Consider the following 15503-nt stretch of genomic DNA (forward strand, 5'->3'; position numbering starts at 1 on the left):
TCCCTGCCACAGCAACCGCCATTAAGAAGCCCTTGAGCAAGGCACTTTCTGTCTCAATCCCACTGAGACTGTGTGGAGGCCAGCCGTAGTTGACTGTGGCTATACTTGGCAGCTCTCAGATGTGAATTTGTGGAACTGTATGAAAAAAACAACATATTTATTCATTTTAAGAGACTCTTATAAAGTCACAGATGGTATTTAAGGAGCTGGCAGGATGAGTCTGGCAGGGATATTTGGCTTGCATCTTCAAACCATTGAATTCTGAATGAGTACTTGAACAGTCGTCTGGGCTGAGGACACAGGAGAGAGCGTTAGGAACGTTTTTCTTTTCAGTCAGGTTTAATGGCGTCTGTGCTGCTGTATCACAGGTTTGTGGATGATAAAACCACATGGGACATATACAAGCAATTCCTCTGGGGACCTGCTCTACTCATTACCCCTGCCCTCGACCAGGTATACACACAAACTCCTGCTTTCTTGTACTCTTTTACTTTAAAAACATATCACATATGCAGCTTTTCATCATGTAATCTGCCTATATTTATCTTCCTTTTGCTTGGACTCCATCTCTTGATTAACTGACTTTGTGATTGACAGGGAGCCACGAGTGTGGATGGCTATGTTCCTAATGCACGCTGGTATGACTACCACACGGTGAGTTCAAGTCCATAACAACCAGAAAACAATTTGAAAAGCAACGTTTTCACTGAATCCAAAGCCTGCCCAGTCTTATTGAAGGCATTGCACGCCATGAAAATGCACCTACACATTCAAGCACATCCCTGGTGCACCAGTACAGTAGATAACACTGAAGAATAATTACACTATCTATTATTGAAAGAGATAACGCATCTGACTGGCTGATTAGTGTACGCACAACATCTGAAATTATGTGTAACATTTTATCTTGAAGATGCAAAGCACTGCGTCTATGAGGTATTATAATGTGTAATTAGTTCTACAAATGATTCTTAGAGAAATTAACACGTAGACAGATCACAACAAGACCACATCTACAACAAAAACCGAAATGACAATATTAACAAGAGACATCTTTGACAACATCATTACAGAGCTGCAGCTCAACAACGGCAGAAGGCGCCTTGATGACAAAAACAAACATCCAATCGCTCTGTCTCTTTCTAGCTAGGGGACTCCCCATCTGTTAGACAGCATCATAAAACCAAACAAAACTCAAGAAACAACAATTTAAACGGGGGGACATGGGGTGGTAGAGAGGAGCGGTTGCCTCCATTAAACCTGTCCATTCAGCACACAGAGAGGTGCAGGCTGTTAGAAAAGGGGCCAAGGACAAAGTGGAAAATACTGGCAGAAAGATGTTTGCAAAGAAGTCTTTCTGCCTGTGATAAAGTACCAAAATGTTTCAGATGTAGCCCTTATAGATGTCACATATAGACCCTTTTAGGGCCAGCGTCACAATGACGTCAGTTTGTTAGCTGGAGGCGAAACATGACTCGCCACCACAGAGCTGTAGGCTGCATAGGAGTCTTACAATGTTGTCTTGTTGTGTTATTGGGAGCCAGAATAGAAGGAGTCATGACTCAAGACTTAGATTTTATCACATACGAGCCACTACTGTCCACGAACAAAAACGAAGACTATAGTTAATTGTGATAAGACGAAAGGACTGGACAGAGGCGATCAGCAAAAATGCTCACGTGAGCAGCGGCCACTTCATATCAGGTTAGACAGAAAGTATTTCCTGTTGTAGGGATGAATAACGTTATGTGTATTAAGGGTTATTATGTCCACCTCATCAGAAACTGGGGAGGCATTAAGAGGAATGTTGGATTTCTCCGTAATGCTAACATTTTAGTGCATTAGCTAAAACACAAAGCTTGCTGTGACATCATCCATCCACTGAGTGAGGACATACAGGTTGGCCAGTCTGGTCCCGTTGGTCAGCGTTTACTTATTCAAGTAAAACTCGGGGTCCCGGAGAGTGAGTGACCTGACATGGTGCGTTTGTAAATTCAGGCTGACACTCTACTTTAAAACAAGAGTCCTGTTGATCGAAGAAACAGAGTGTTATATTTCTGCATGAATTAACGAACGTTCTGCTCGGCATTCTGCTGCTTTGTCACCCCAGACAGAGTGCCGAGATTGGGTGCTGTGGATAACTGAACGGTACATTCCGACATCACTCCGAAATTATGAATGGTCCAGTTTGTGCCAGAGTGCGCTCCGACACTCAGTATTTCTTAATGCACCACTCGCATCATCTTCCTCCGTTGTCTAAAACAAGCCAACAGAACTTGCTAGCTTGTGGTATCTAATGTGGGTGGAGAACTGTTTTGTCTCCAGCTAAGCCCCGCCCACCAAAAAACTTTATACTGAGTGTTGTGTGATTTACTGGCACAACATTGCCAAATTCCTACAAAAGAATTACTGAATAAAATCAATCAAAGTTTATTACCTATAGTATTTAAATTATTTTAATAGTATTCAATTGTTGCTGCTTTCATCAGGCCAAATATGTTGGAGTGCGTGGGCAAATGGTCAGCATGCCCACACCATTGGACCATATAAACCTTCATATCAGAGGGGGGTATATCTTACCCTGGCAGAAACCAGAGAACACCACGTACTACAGGTAAGGGCACACACATCATGGCTGATACATCATGACAGCATGAAGTGTGTGTGTTTTCCATCTGTTTATGTGTCAACGCCTGCACACGAGATAGAATGCTGGGGAAAGGGGGGCACTTTTTTTTGTATGACCAGCACTCATCAAAATGAATGCCATCTATGATCATCAATGTGAGTTAGAGAAAGAGGCAGTGAGAATTAGAGGGAGAGACAGTTGGAGGGTGATGAGTGCTCCGGCAGAGGTGAGATCAGGTGGATCCCCCCCAGCAGGAATGTTAATGTATTTGTCCTCAGCAGCAGGTATAAATAGATGTTGTCCTTTAGCAATCTGCCATAACCCTCTCTACCCATTTTGTTTCAGTCGCAAAAATCCTTTAGGACTGATCGTTGCCCTGAGTGACACGGGAACTGCTCAAGGATTGTTCTTCTGGGACGATGGAGAAGGAATAGGTAAGTGAAAGGTCACCCTTGAACATCCACCCACCCACCCACACACACACACACACACACACACACACACACACACACACACAAAATAGGAAGTCATTTCAATGTTTTTACATCTGTATTTATGGGCTGATTATTGATGATAATTACTTTTCCCTCAAAAGAGTTAGTGCAGGTAATTTCCTGAAGGTGATACATGCTAATATCTTGACTATAAGACATTGCATTATAAGGGAGGATAGATGGTAGACAGACTGTCATGCACAAACACGTTTTGATTTTTAGTAGGGCTGTCAGTTGATTAAAGTATTTAATTGTGATTAATTGCACGATTGTCCTTAGTTAGCTCGCGATTAATTGCAAATTAATCGCACATATTTTTTTATCTGTTCTGAATGCACCTTAAAAGGGATACTTTTCAAGTTTCTAATTCTCTAATCAATATGGGAGTGGACAAATATGCTCGCTTTATGCAAATGTGTGTTTATATTATTATTGCAACAATCCAGAACAATGACAAATACTGTCAAGAATATTCTGCAGAATAACCTCAAAGGTACTGCATGCTCAAAACATATGCTAAAGCATACCATGGCAAATTTAAGCCCAACAAGCACACTCTGTCAAACTGACTGTTCTGTAGAGAAACTGATGGCTCGTTGGATGCTATGTGCAACGCAAGGCGTGTGCTCGAACTGGAGCTGCCTGGCCGCTACAGCCATGTTGCGTACACTATCAGTGGTCAGTGTGCTGACTTTATGTACACGGTCCCACTGCCTGGCTAGTTGTGGTTGTTACATGCATGGGCAAAGTGCCTGTCTTTAAACCAGTCGAAGCATGTGACCAAAGTTCCCACTCTGGGTTAACGATGTTAACCAGCCTGCAAGCTGTAGCCACCCATTTAGCTAGATTGCTGGTGAAAGTTTGTCGCTTGTAGAGTTGTCCAGGTGTCTCTGGTGTAAAGTATCCAGTGTGGTCTGCTTTTGGTGAGGGGTCAGAGGGCTCTCTGCATCAGCTGTGTGGTTGGCCACCAAGTGGTATTTGAGACTTAATGTACTTCTGTGGTAACTCAGTTCACACCAACAGTAAATGCAAATAACTTTGGTCTTGTGGAGAGAACCATCTGGCAGAGCTTTGAAGCTGAACTTGCAATTCAAGAGACCCCTTTCTTTATCCATTTCTTCTCATGGAGGTTTGTTACTGCTTGCCATCCACAACGTTACTGCTGCATCGCTTCCTGATTGTCCAAAGTACGGGGTGGGCCAAAGGTCACAATTCCAGAATGTATGTGTGTTAATTGCACGTCAAAAAATCTATCTGGGTCCAAAGGAAAGAGGGATGTCGTATGCTGTAAAGCTCTCTGAGGCAAATTATGATTTGTGAAATTGGGCTTTATAAATAAAATTGATTGATTGATTGATTGATGTACTGAGTACTTTACTGTATCGGTGATACTGTTTTTATTACTGATTAGTAAATGTTAGGATACCTGCTTAATATCAGCATGTTGTCATTGTGAGCATGTTAGCATGCTTACGTTAGCATTTAGCTCCAAGCATTGCTGTGCTTGAAGCTAAGTAAGAGCAATGTCACAGAGCCCCCAGCATGATTGTATGCTCTTAAGCTTGTTGATTGCAAATATTTGCATTGCAAAACAAAATGTAGCCCCAAACACCTCTGAGGGGAAAATAAAGGAAAGGCACACTTTACAAGCCGATCCCAGGTAACATCAAGATTTATGATACGCTGTCAGGAGCCCATTGTGATACACAAAAAAGGCTGGAAGCTCATGTGACAAAGAGTTGGACCAAATACCATGATGTAGCTGACCCTGAACAGCAGCTGGCAGTCTTTAACACACACACTACAAGTCCATTTATATATAGCTTCACCTCTGTTGAGCCTTCAAATTAAGAACAAACTAATTTTGTTGGATGAATGTGACCAAACTGTTGTGAGGCAGCAGTTATAATTTGCAATAGTTTCCATAAAGAACAGGGGTGTCAAACATGTGACCTGAGGGCCAGAACCAGCCCTCCAAACGGTCCAATCCAGCCCCACTAGATGACTTTGTACACCTAATACTGAAGCAGTTGTGAAGGCTAAGAGGTGCAGCTTTCAGGAGCAAGTTATATGAGTATCCTACTTCATGAAAAATGCTGCTTCAGAGGCTTTTACACCCTGACCAGAATACAGTTCTCTTAAAATACAGTAAGTACTTTCTGTGGTCAAATTTAACCCTTTCATAAATGGTGAACACTGCAGTGGAAAGCTATTTAAAAGCCATGTTATTGTACATGCAGGGTTTCGATGTTAAAGTTGCATTCAAGTCACTGCAGTGGACCCTAGTGCATCATGCTATACCTTGCCACCAGCTGGCCAGGTGTTGTCAGTGCAACACTAATCTTTGAAAAACCAAGCCTTGCCAGTCTTTCTGTAATCGGAGCGCCTGGCAGTAACATAAAATCTGGAAAAATCAAGTAACATCTAAAGGGTAATACAGTTGTTAAATTTTCCAAATATTGATTATATGTTGTGAGGAAAATTAATAGTATTACTGCAACCTTGTTCTTTAAAATACTTCAGTTGCAGTTGGTTTCTTTGGTTGTAAATCAACTGATTTGATTGATTGATGTATGGAAACGTATGGAAAAATGTAATGACAGCGAGTCGTAGACTGACTGAATGTGGAAAAACTGTTGAAATTGTGCTTTTTTTCTTAAGATATCACAGGCTGTTCATCATTTGTTCATAAATAGATAAATGTTTTTAAAATGTACTTGTCCATTTCACTAAAAGAAAATGAAAAATGTGAAGGTTGTCATTATTTCGAGGTTATCATACAGTGGTTTTACTGGTCTGGCCCACTTAAGATCAAATACAGCCGAATAAGGTCCATGAACTAAAATGAGTTTGACACACCTGATATAGGAAAAGTTTTGGAAATCAGGAAAGGAAGATCCACATGAGTGCCTACAGCCCAGTCTTACACTCATGTACAGTATTTTTTTTTTAACTGAATATGAATTCCTTCATTCATACCATCAGATACACACAGACAACTACAACACAGTCTTCTCCGCACTCCCTCACTCGTCACACACAGACACACACACTGATATACGAACAGAATCCGCCTCTGAAGTGCTTCTGTGAGAAGATGCACTCCTCTGTGAAAGGCGTGTTTGTGTTGGGACAAAGAAGAGAGGGAGAGATAGAGAGAGAACGAGGGATGACAGAGAAGGGGAGTGACAGAAACTATTACAGTAATTCCCCATGTCGCTGCCTGGAGATATGCTCTCCATCACTCCTCTTTTATCTGCTCCCTCGCTCCTCTCTTCTGCGTCTCCCTGTCTGTCTGTGGCGTAGCCTCCCTATGTCTTTCTTGTTTGCTCTGCCTCTCGCTGCAGCGCCTGCTTACCTGTATTATCTGCTTTTCTTGAGTTGTGCATGTTTGAGTTTCACTTCAGAGGGTTAGCTGTTCACTCTGCTGTCAGTCAGGCTGGCTCATCTGCGCACTAGTTACTCACTCATCAGTTTCATTCAAGCAGTCTGATGTTCACTTGACCATGCAGCCAATAAATTATTCAGCCTTTCATATGGTTAAGCAGCATAGCTACTCAATTATTTATTTCACTACCCCAATTCCATTATTTGATCATTTAATCAACCAGTAATAAGTTGAAGTAATGCTGTGTGATGAGTCAATGCGTGGATGATTAGTGAGTCAGTACTGTATGGTATTAACTCATCCATCCACTTACTCTGCCAGGCAGCTACTCTAAGTTTCATTCAGTCTTAAAGGCAAACCTTCACTCATTCATGCACCTCATCAGGTGGTATTTATTTCAGATGAAACCCACACATCCATACAATCCCTCATTTATTCACTTGTGCCCGATCTCTGTCATTCATTCAGGTAGTCACACACGAATTTTCCCTCTGCCTCCTTTGTCTCCATGTCTCGCTCTGTATGTAATTCACTCTCGTTTTCTCTCCTCAGACACAGTCGAGCGAGAGCAATATCTGCTGACCTCCTTCGAAGCCACACCGGTGAGTTCAAGGGCCAAGTACATGTCACGTCTTTTTTTTTTTTTTCATCATTATTGTTATTAATGCAGCATAATTAAAGCTGGAGAATAAGCTCATGCTTTACCATGCCATACCATATCATTGGCTGTGGTAGGCAGGTGTCAAATGCTAACTGTTGGAAGCCATTAGTACAGATTTATTTCGTACTCTGAGGTGGTGATTTGAATTCAGCTATTACCCCCTCTTGGCTGAGAAAAAGTTCTCACTGTAAAAAAAATCTCCTTTTGAAACCTGTATCAAAGTCATGACATACACATGCCCCTGTTAACAAATCAGTTGATAATAGCAGTTATCAGTTATTGTCCACAGGGGTGGGTTTACCCAAGTGGGCCTTAGATTTCTGGCCCATACCCACTTGGAGCCCAGGTAGCCCTAGCATAACCCACTTGAGTAAACCCACTTCTTTTGGAAACTGGGATGGAGCCAATATGGAACCTGCGGACAATCCTATGTAGGGCCCATTTATCAGCCCATTCACTACGCACATGGCCCTCACATACAAATGTTGGTTGGGACATTCCAAATTTAACAGTAAGAGCTTAAAGCCTTTTGTTTTGCGCCATCACCAAGCCGACAGCCCTAATGAAGTCACAGTGTCACCGTCATCAGGTGCTAGGCTTTTGTTGTGCACACACCTGTGTGGTACTTGCATGGCTCCAAGAGACTGTGCTCTTGCGGAGGTGGTTAGAGTGGAGCAGCTGTGGTTGTGTTTATGCAGATCATCCAGTGCGCTTCTGGTACTTGTTTTGGCACAAAATTGCACTTATATTTCTGCCTGCTCAGGCAGCCTCTTATCACAAACACAAATAGCAATTTTGTGGCTTTAGTTGGCAAACGCACAAACAGTGATTCCAAAATGACAAAAAAAAAAACCCTCTTTCTTGTATGTTCCACTTTTTTCAGCTTGTACTGATTTAAAGGTGTGTTAAAGTACAGCTTTCAGTGTGGTTAAAACTGAGTGATGCTCATCCACAGATGCTTCCTTTAGTAGACTGAATAGCTGCAGCCACCATCCACCATTAACAATAATAAGTGCTCCGTCTACATGGTGGAACATGGCAAGGGTTGCAACGACAAAGGTACACTAAAGTGCCTAAAAAGATCTGCCTGATAAAGCCACAAACATTGCTCTGTGTGCTTGCATTTGTACAAAGAGCAGATCTTAGAGGCAGAAAATTAATGTGAAATTTAATGCCAAAATGGGTACCAAAATTGCACCATGCAACTCGATCGATACAGCCTCAGCTGTGTCACCCCACAGACCTTGGCACATGCCTTTTTATGTGGAACCATGACATTACCAATCAGTTAAAAAAAATAGATGCATACAGAAGAACAACAAACATAAAATTGCTTGTGTTTGCGCCTATGCTGCACAAAACGAGAGCCCTAAGAGTTGGTGTTGTATGTGCCCAAGTCTTATGGCTAATTTCAGAGAAGAGAGTGTTTACCAGGCCACAGTTTGATCACATTTTGAGTCAGACATGACAGAAACCCCCTAATCACTGGGACTAATGGGACTAACCCAGCCCTATTTGCTTCTTAGCCAGGCAAAGGCTCACAATCACACACACAGACACACATTAATGAGCACATGCTTAATCACAAACGCGCGCACACACACATATATGCACACATCTACAGTATACACATACCCACATAGAGCTACCATGGCCAAACATCTGTGGCTGTCCTCTGCCTACCATCAGGCTCATTCCAAAGCAATTTCACACAGCGATAAAACAGGCACACTGTCTGACAGCCAAAGGGAGAACAGCGAGAGGGAGAGGGTAGAGTGTAAGTGTGTGTGTTTTTGTGATTGAATGTGCTTTTGTGTGTGCATGTGCATGGTGTATGTGTGAACAGGCAGATGTGAGAAGATGAGGATAAGTTGGGCAATGAGGCCAGTGCTGCCTGGCAGATTAGCAGATCGTATGCCACTTTGGATGGCTATCTGAATGTAGATGCGTGTGTGTGTGTGAGTGTGTTTGTGTGGCTTCCCGTAGCTCCATTTGAGTTCTGGACCTTCACTGTGAGTTCTTTTTTTTTTTCTTTTTTCTTTTTTTCTTTTTTCAAAGTGAGAACATTTTACTCTTCCCTATTTCTTAAGGGGCTGTCAGTACTTCGGTTCATTGATAATCAGCAACCTTAGACATCCGTGTGTGTGTCTCTCACACCATGAGCATAATAAAAGCATGGATGTAAAACTATTCAGACAATCAAACTCTCCCTGCAGAAGATTATCTACTTAAAGCAAAGCATGGAGTAAAAATTGTAATATGGTGGATATAAAACCAGCGATATGGAGAAAGATACCCAAATGTTAAATCTCACTCAGTAAAGAGATGAAGCATTAAGCAGAATAGATATTACTTAATATGAATCAAGTGCATGATTTCTTGTGTCTACTTCAAATAACCCTGTCTTTTTGTTTCCCCCCTCTATCTCCTGCACTTTCACCACCAGAACAACTTGACCAGTTATGTCGTCCGCAATGGCCTTATCCCCAAGGACCGGTTGATTCTGGGTGAGGTGAAGGTTTGGGGCGCAGGAAGTGTTAGGATCACTGGGGTGACCCTGATAGATGAAGCTGGAACGGTGCATCCACTGACCCCACAGCACAACGTTGAGACTGAGGTCAGTAATTGTAGTCGTAGTTGTCTCTGTATCTGTATTTAATTAATACATAGCACTAACACACATAACATTGTGACATCCTCCCCCTAAGTTTTCATATAGGTTCAATATTGTGAGATATTAATTAATCCCTCCAGGATTTCGTGGGCTGGTTTTGAGATAGTTGAGGCATGAACTGCCTGAATTCAGAGCAGCTAATCTATTTGTGATGGGGAGGGTTAGGGGCTGACAGCTGATCAGCACCGATCATCTGTTGCTGCCGTTCAACATAGTGCCAAAAGATCACCTTCATAAACTGCTCTATGCCTGCTCTCTGTCCAGTTAGCACGAACTAACACAGCAGCGACGGCTAACATCCAACACCAAGCCATTAAACAGTCCAAACAATCTTACAGCGACACCAAAATGGCTCAACTTTATCGTTACACCATTAACGTTAGAAACTGCGCTCAAGTATCATCTTCACTTTCTCCTGCTCTCTGCCCAGTTAGCACGAGCTAACACAGCAGCAGCAGCGGCTAACATCCAACACCAAGCCATTAAACAGTCCCAACAATGTCACAGCGACACCCAAATCTCTCAACTCGTTGTTGTGTCGTTACACATTAACGTTATAAACACTGGGCTGACGTAGAGCTTACAGTCCTGCAGCAGTAGTCTCATAATAAACCGAGAGAGGGGCAAGGAGGGGCTAAGCGAATCATTACGCTGCACACAGCTCAACGATGAAACGAGATTTCACCAGTTTAAAACAGTCATATTAGCAGTCAAGTTGGGATGATTGGACAAAATTGCAAGGTCCCGGAGATTACACAAGGATTGGCTGAATTTGCGTTAATTTTTGTGAACGCAACATCAAAATATTCTGGAGGTATTGCTTCAATCTTTCCGCCATTTTGAACCAGGCTCATCATGATAAGCACATCTCAGCAGACCGCTGGCCAACCTCACCAAACCTATCTGTGAAGACAAATGTCAGTTTCTGGCTGTTTCTGGTTTTATTTGTGCACACAGTTGCAGACAACAACTGACTGATAATATGTGGTGTTTGCTATTTACTTGTTTTTTTAATGTTTTTATTTAATGGTAAATTAAATAAATGACATCATAATGCAGCTTTAAAGCCACAGAAAAACTGAAAAATGTTTCTATTTTCCAATTCACAGTGAAAGTGCCTTGCAGCATTTGCTTAAAATCGACTTTAGACATTGTTATTCAATAACTTTTTTTTTTGTTTGTCTGGCCGCATAGTCTTATTCACTGATCATTAAGAACATAAATACCAGACTGAGGCATCCGCCTCTGGGATACAAAACTTTGTATAAACTAATGTGTATACAAGCACACACATATTCAGCTGCAACCCACAGCCACATTTCTGCTCTAATAACCCCATAATAAACATAGTAATCACTGTATAACATGCATACAGTGTCATTGCATTTAATACTTCACTTTACGTAATACTACAGTAGCTCAGTCAGCCTCTTTCATCATCACATGCACACTGTTCATAAACACACCCCTGCCTTCATGCTGATTGAGCATTTCCCTGCCAGTCAAGAACTGTCACTATAACAAACAAAACAAGACATAAAAAAAACAACCTCAGGTTCCCAACCCAACCCCTGCTGTGCCGCACTTTGTCATCTAATAGCTGTAATCAACTCTGCATTCCCCCTGACACTGTTGTTTTGTAATGAACTCAGAGCTGAAGACTTGACTCAGGACAGCGATGTTAAAGCTGCTCATGTAAAATGATTGTCATTTCCTCTTGCTCGCTCCATCATCTGCTCCAATGGTTCAGCGGCAAGAAATGTGATAGAGAATCAGGAGGTACTGTGTACACAAGGCCAAGCCACGTGGCCTGTCACGGTACTTGCTACATGGTGATTCATTTGTCCAGAGTGCCGTCTTTAGGGCAACTGTGAGACTAGGACACTGGCATATTGTCAACCCAAGGAAATTCCAGAAGTGTCTACGAGTCAATCTCCTCTGTAAGATCCGAGGGTCAAGGACAACAACAGCGTTCTGCTAGAAGAGTTTCAGTGTTTTCACAAGGACACTTCAGCAAGGTGGATGTTTACCAAAACAGGGCCTGAGCTCAGGTCATTGCTAGTTTATTCAGAGAGGGTAGCCATACGAATCCTGAAAAGTTTACAACATACAAGGAGAAACTTAAAAAGAGTACAACATGAAAAATATTTAAAGTGTTTGGGGTGGAGGATGGGTGACATGGAGGTTTAAAGTCTATGTGATGCAGGAGACAACGGAAAGACAAGGCCAAGTTTAAGAAGACAGCATATGTTCCCTCTCCTCATATGGCTTGTGATAAAATATTCCTGTCGAGGTTGTGTACTGTACTCAGTGCACTTATCGGGAGCATGAAAATGATAGCTACAGCAGCTCCATAAATAATTGTAGGTGAAAAAGCCCGGAAGCCTTTGATTTATACTGTTCTTGGAGAAGACGGACAGGGAGAGGCAAGAAGAGACGGCAAGAATTGCAGATGAAGAAAGTCAGAATGACAGAAGGATTTTGCCAGTGTGTGTGTGTGTGTCTGTGTGTGTGTGTGTGAAAGAATGAAAGCTGGGCGGCAGAGGGGGAGGAGGAAGGGCAGAAAGGAAGGAGAGAGAGGGAATGAGGATGACACAGTATGCGCATGGTAATAAGTGGTTTTTCAGTGCGAGACAATCCATTCATCTCCTTAAGTATTGTCTGATAGGGTAACAACTTAAAAGAAGCAGTAAGCAGCTGGCACTGTGTCATTTAAATACAGTGAGGTGGGAAAGCTATTTCTGTCTGGTACAGGACGTTTTGTTCTGAAGCTCTTCATACTGTCATTTACAATATATCATCACATGTACAAGCCCGGGCTTGTGTAACTTTTCTGGGGACCCATGCTGTTTATATGACATAAATGGAATTGGATTCTTGTAAACCAGTTCTGTACATTTCCACACATTTGTCACATTTAGTAGACTTAAGATGTGAAGGAAGTTACAAAACAAGGAGCATGTTGCATTTATCTATCCGTTATATGTGCCTGCTTATGCTGCTCAGGGTTGCAGGGTGGTTAGCTCATGCAGAATGCACTGGGCAAGCCGCAAGTCTTTCTTAGGCTAACATGTTAAGTGTATAGACAGGCAGCTATTTACACTAACATCCATCCCTACAGGCAATTTAGGATGCTTTCAGACCTAGAGTTGTCTTGCTTTGGTCTGAATCAGGGACTAATTTTGTTACAAAGCTGCATAATTGCGTAGAGTTGGTTCATGTTCTCACGGCAGCATTTACAAGCAGACCAGATCAAATGCCTTGCACAAGAAAGCTGCTCTTGACTGGTCAGAATTTCCATGCGGGAAAAATCCAGGAAGTAAAGCAAACGTTGAAGTAGAGTACACTTGCAAGATAAATGTGACACTTTCTAATGTCACAATGGAGGGACAACTACGCAGGTTGATTTTAGTGCTGCTCATCGTGGACTATATTGCTGTCATTGTTCATTTTAGTCAAACCATACAGTTTGAAAACGAGGCGTGGCTCCAACTAGAAAACAATGTTTTGATGCATTGGATGTGCTGAATGTGCATATTAAGGCAGTACAGGAGGAGGTGCACATTAATAATCCTCCAGGACTGTAACATGCTCATGTTTAACCCAAACCAACTGCAGTCGGTTTGGATCAAGGTCGGAACACGTTCTCACCACAAAAAAAAAAACGCACCGGAATTTGGTTGTAACCAGGACCTTCTTGAAGAGGTGGTCTCGGTCTGGCTCCATTGGTGCGCACCCGAATGCGATTGCTCACCCCTGCCAGAAGTAGCCACACTTTGGGGGCAAACAAACCTCAGTTTGATTGCACCAAACCACACAGAGCAGGTGTGAAAGCACCCTTAGAGTCACTATTTCACCCAACTTGCATGTCTTGGGAAATGGGGCCAGTATAGACAGCAAACCATAAACTCAGAAATTACTTAGTCTCTTTTCTATGTACAGTACGTTCCATCCCTCTCCTGCACATACATTTTTTACATACATTACTTATACATGGCCTTCACAACAACATAAAAGCAGGTAACAGAAGTAAAACAGATGTGACAGGGGAGGTCAAGAAGCCATGGGTTTAAATAGTCAAGAATCTCTGCCTCTTTTTCTCTGACGGTTTATTTTTATATTTTTCAAAAGAATCTTTTCAGAAGAGTCTCTTGAATTCCATGTCTGTCGATACAATATTTGAGAAAATACTGAAATGGTTTCTCAAAAACATGCATACTTATGCTCATACTGTTTTTCTTGTGTCTGTAGGAGCTGATTGTAGATGCTACTTCAAAGTCTGTTCGTGTGGATCAGCCTTTCTCCATGAGTTGGACAACTGGCGCCTGATCAACAGTGCAGTTTTTGTGTTTTTACTGGTTAATAATTAATATACCTGTGCATAATGGTCCATTATGGTGGAAAGTAAATGCAATGTTTTTTGAACATGACATCATTTCAATGTACTCCTCTCTTCATTGATGAGCCGACCTGTAAATGCTATATTTGGTTTCATGTCACAACCAAACTAAAGCATTTTTTTTACATTGCTGTGCCATTAAACCTTCAGTAACATTACATCAGAGTACAGGCAGAATCAAGACCAATATATGACATGTTTTTACAATAAATCTCTTTGGATGGTAACTGTGTTGTGTTTCAATCAGTTCAAAACTTAAAATATTAAGTCCTGTCAATAGTTTAATACTATCCCAGTCATGAACAGGGTGGTATGTGGGACTTAAAGTCAGACTGCACCCAACAAAGCCAGGAAGGAAGAAGAGTGCAAGCTAGTAAGGATTATAAATGTTCGGTTTTGCAAGTGTTTTATGTTGAAGGATATGTATTTAACATGTTTGTTTGACCTTAAAGACAAATAGAATAAATTTTGGTGAGTAACAGTGAATGTAAACAATACTTTTGTGTGTTACAAACAACTTCAGAAAATAGAACCAGTTGCTATTGTGAAAGCTGTTTCTTGCACCCATGCTAGTCACTATTAGGGCCCTGACACACCAAGCCATCAGCTATTGGTCAGTGCTGGGTCATTGGTGAACGTCTGTCACCCTAGTTTTGGTGGCGTATCCAAAGCATTGGCACTAGCCTTCCATTGTTGGCCTTTTTTCTGCCAAATTAACATGTTGGATTGGTGTCGTAGACAGCAGAGCCCGTCGGTAAATAAAATGAATCTGATTGGCAGTTCACCTCAGTGCACAAATAAACGACTGAAGTCAGATGGGTGTGAGATGGAAACAAACTTGTTATATTTGGTAAGATTATATTTTTAAAACTGTGTCACATGATCAAATCACATGATCTGTTGGGTGACCACCATTGGCTGTAGAGGTGTGTCTCCTTATCTTGTTCATGTCTGATGAAGGCCTGGTGCCTGAAACGTCACATGTGATACGATTAAAATCTCCTAAAGTAGCAGTTTCTGGTGTGCAGACCTGTTTTTGTATTTGTTCTTCTGTCCGGCACCCAGTATTTATTGCTTTTGGATGTGTGTGCTGTTTTTTGAGTCTCAAGATGATATTTTTAGCCACTAAGTTCTTTAGCAGAAACAGTTTGTAATGTTTGTGTTACTGTTCGCAAGCACACGGTAAATATAATTTGTTCTTTCAGCACTGGGTTGTGTTGTTAATGTGCAAACTGGCTAATTAGTGCCTTGAATCCGT

General features: G+C 41.8%; 1 protein-coding gene across 3 annotated transcripts in view; it reads left to right on the plus strand.

Annotated features, from left to right (window-relative positions):
* Window positions 1-14472, plus strand: part of si (sucrase-isomaltase) — a 110610-nt gene extending 96138 nt beyond the window's left edge. For all 3 annotated transcript variants that reach the window (XM_078167171.1, XM_078167170.1, XM_078167172.1), the window contains exons 42-48: window positions 369-453; window positions 598-654; window positions 2490-2614; window positions 2975-3063; window positions 7064-7113; window positions 9619-9789; window positions 14098-14472. In XM_078167171.1, coding sequence (XP_078023297.1) covers window positions 369-453; window positions 598-654; window positions 2490-2614; window positions 2975-3063; window positions 7064-7113; window positions 9619-9789; window positions 14098-14175 — 655 coding nt within the window. In that variant the 3' untranslated portion in view covers window positions 14176-14472. The remainder of the gene's footprint in view (window positions 1-368; window positions 454-597; window positions 655-2489; window positions 2615-2974; window positions 3064-7063; window positions 7114-9618; window positions 9790-14097) is intronic.
* The last annotated feature ends 1031 nt before the right edge of the window (window positions 14473-15503 follow it).

The sequence above is a fragment of the Epinephelus lanceolatus genome, chromosome 4 (assembly GCF_041903045.1).
Source record: "Epinephelus lanceolatus isolate andai-2023 chromosome 4, ASM4190304v1, whole genome shotgun sequence".
Classification (NCBI taxonomy): Eukaryota; Metazoa; Chordata; class Actinopteri; order Perciformes; family Serranidae; genus Epinephelus; species Epinephelus lanceolatus.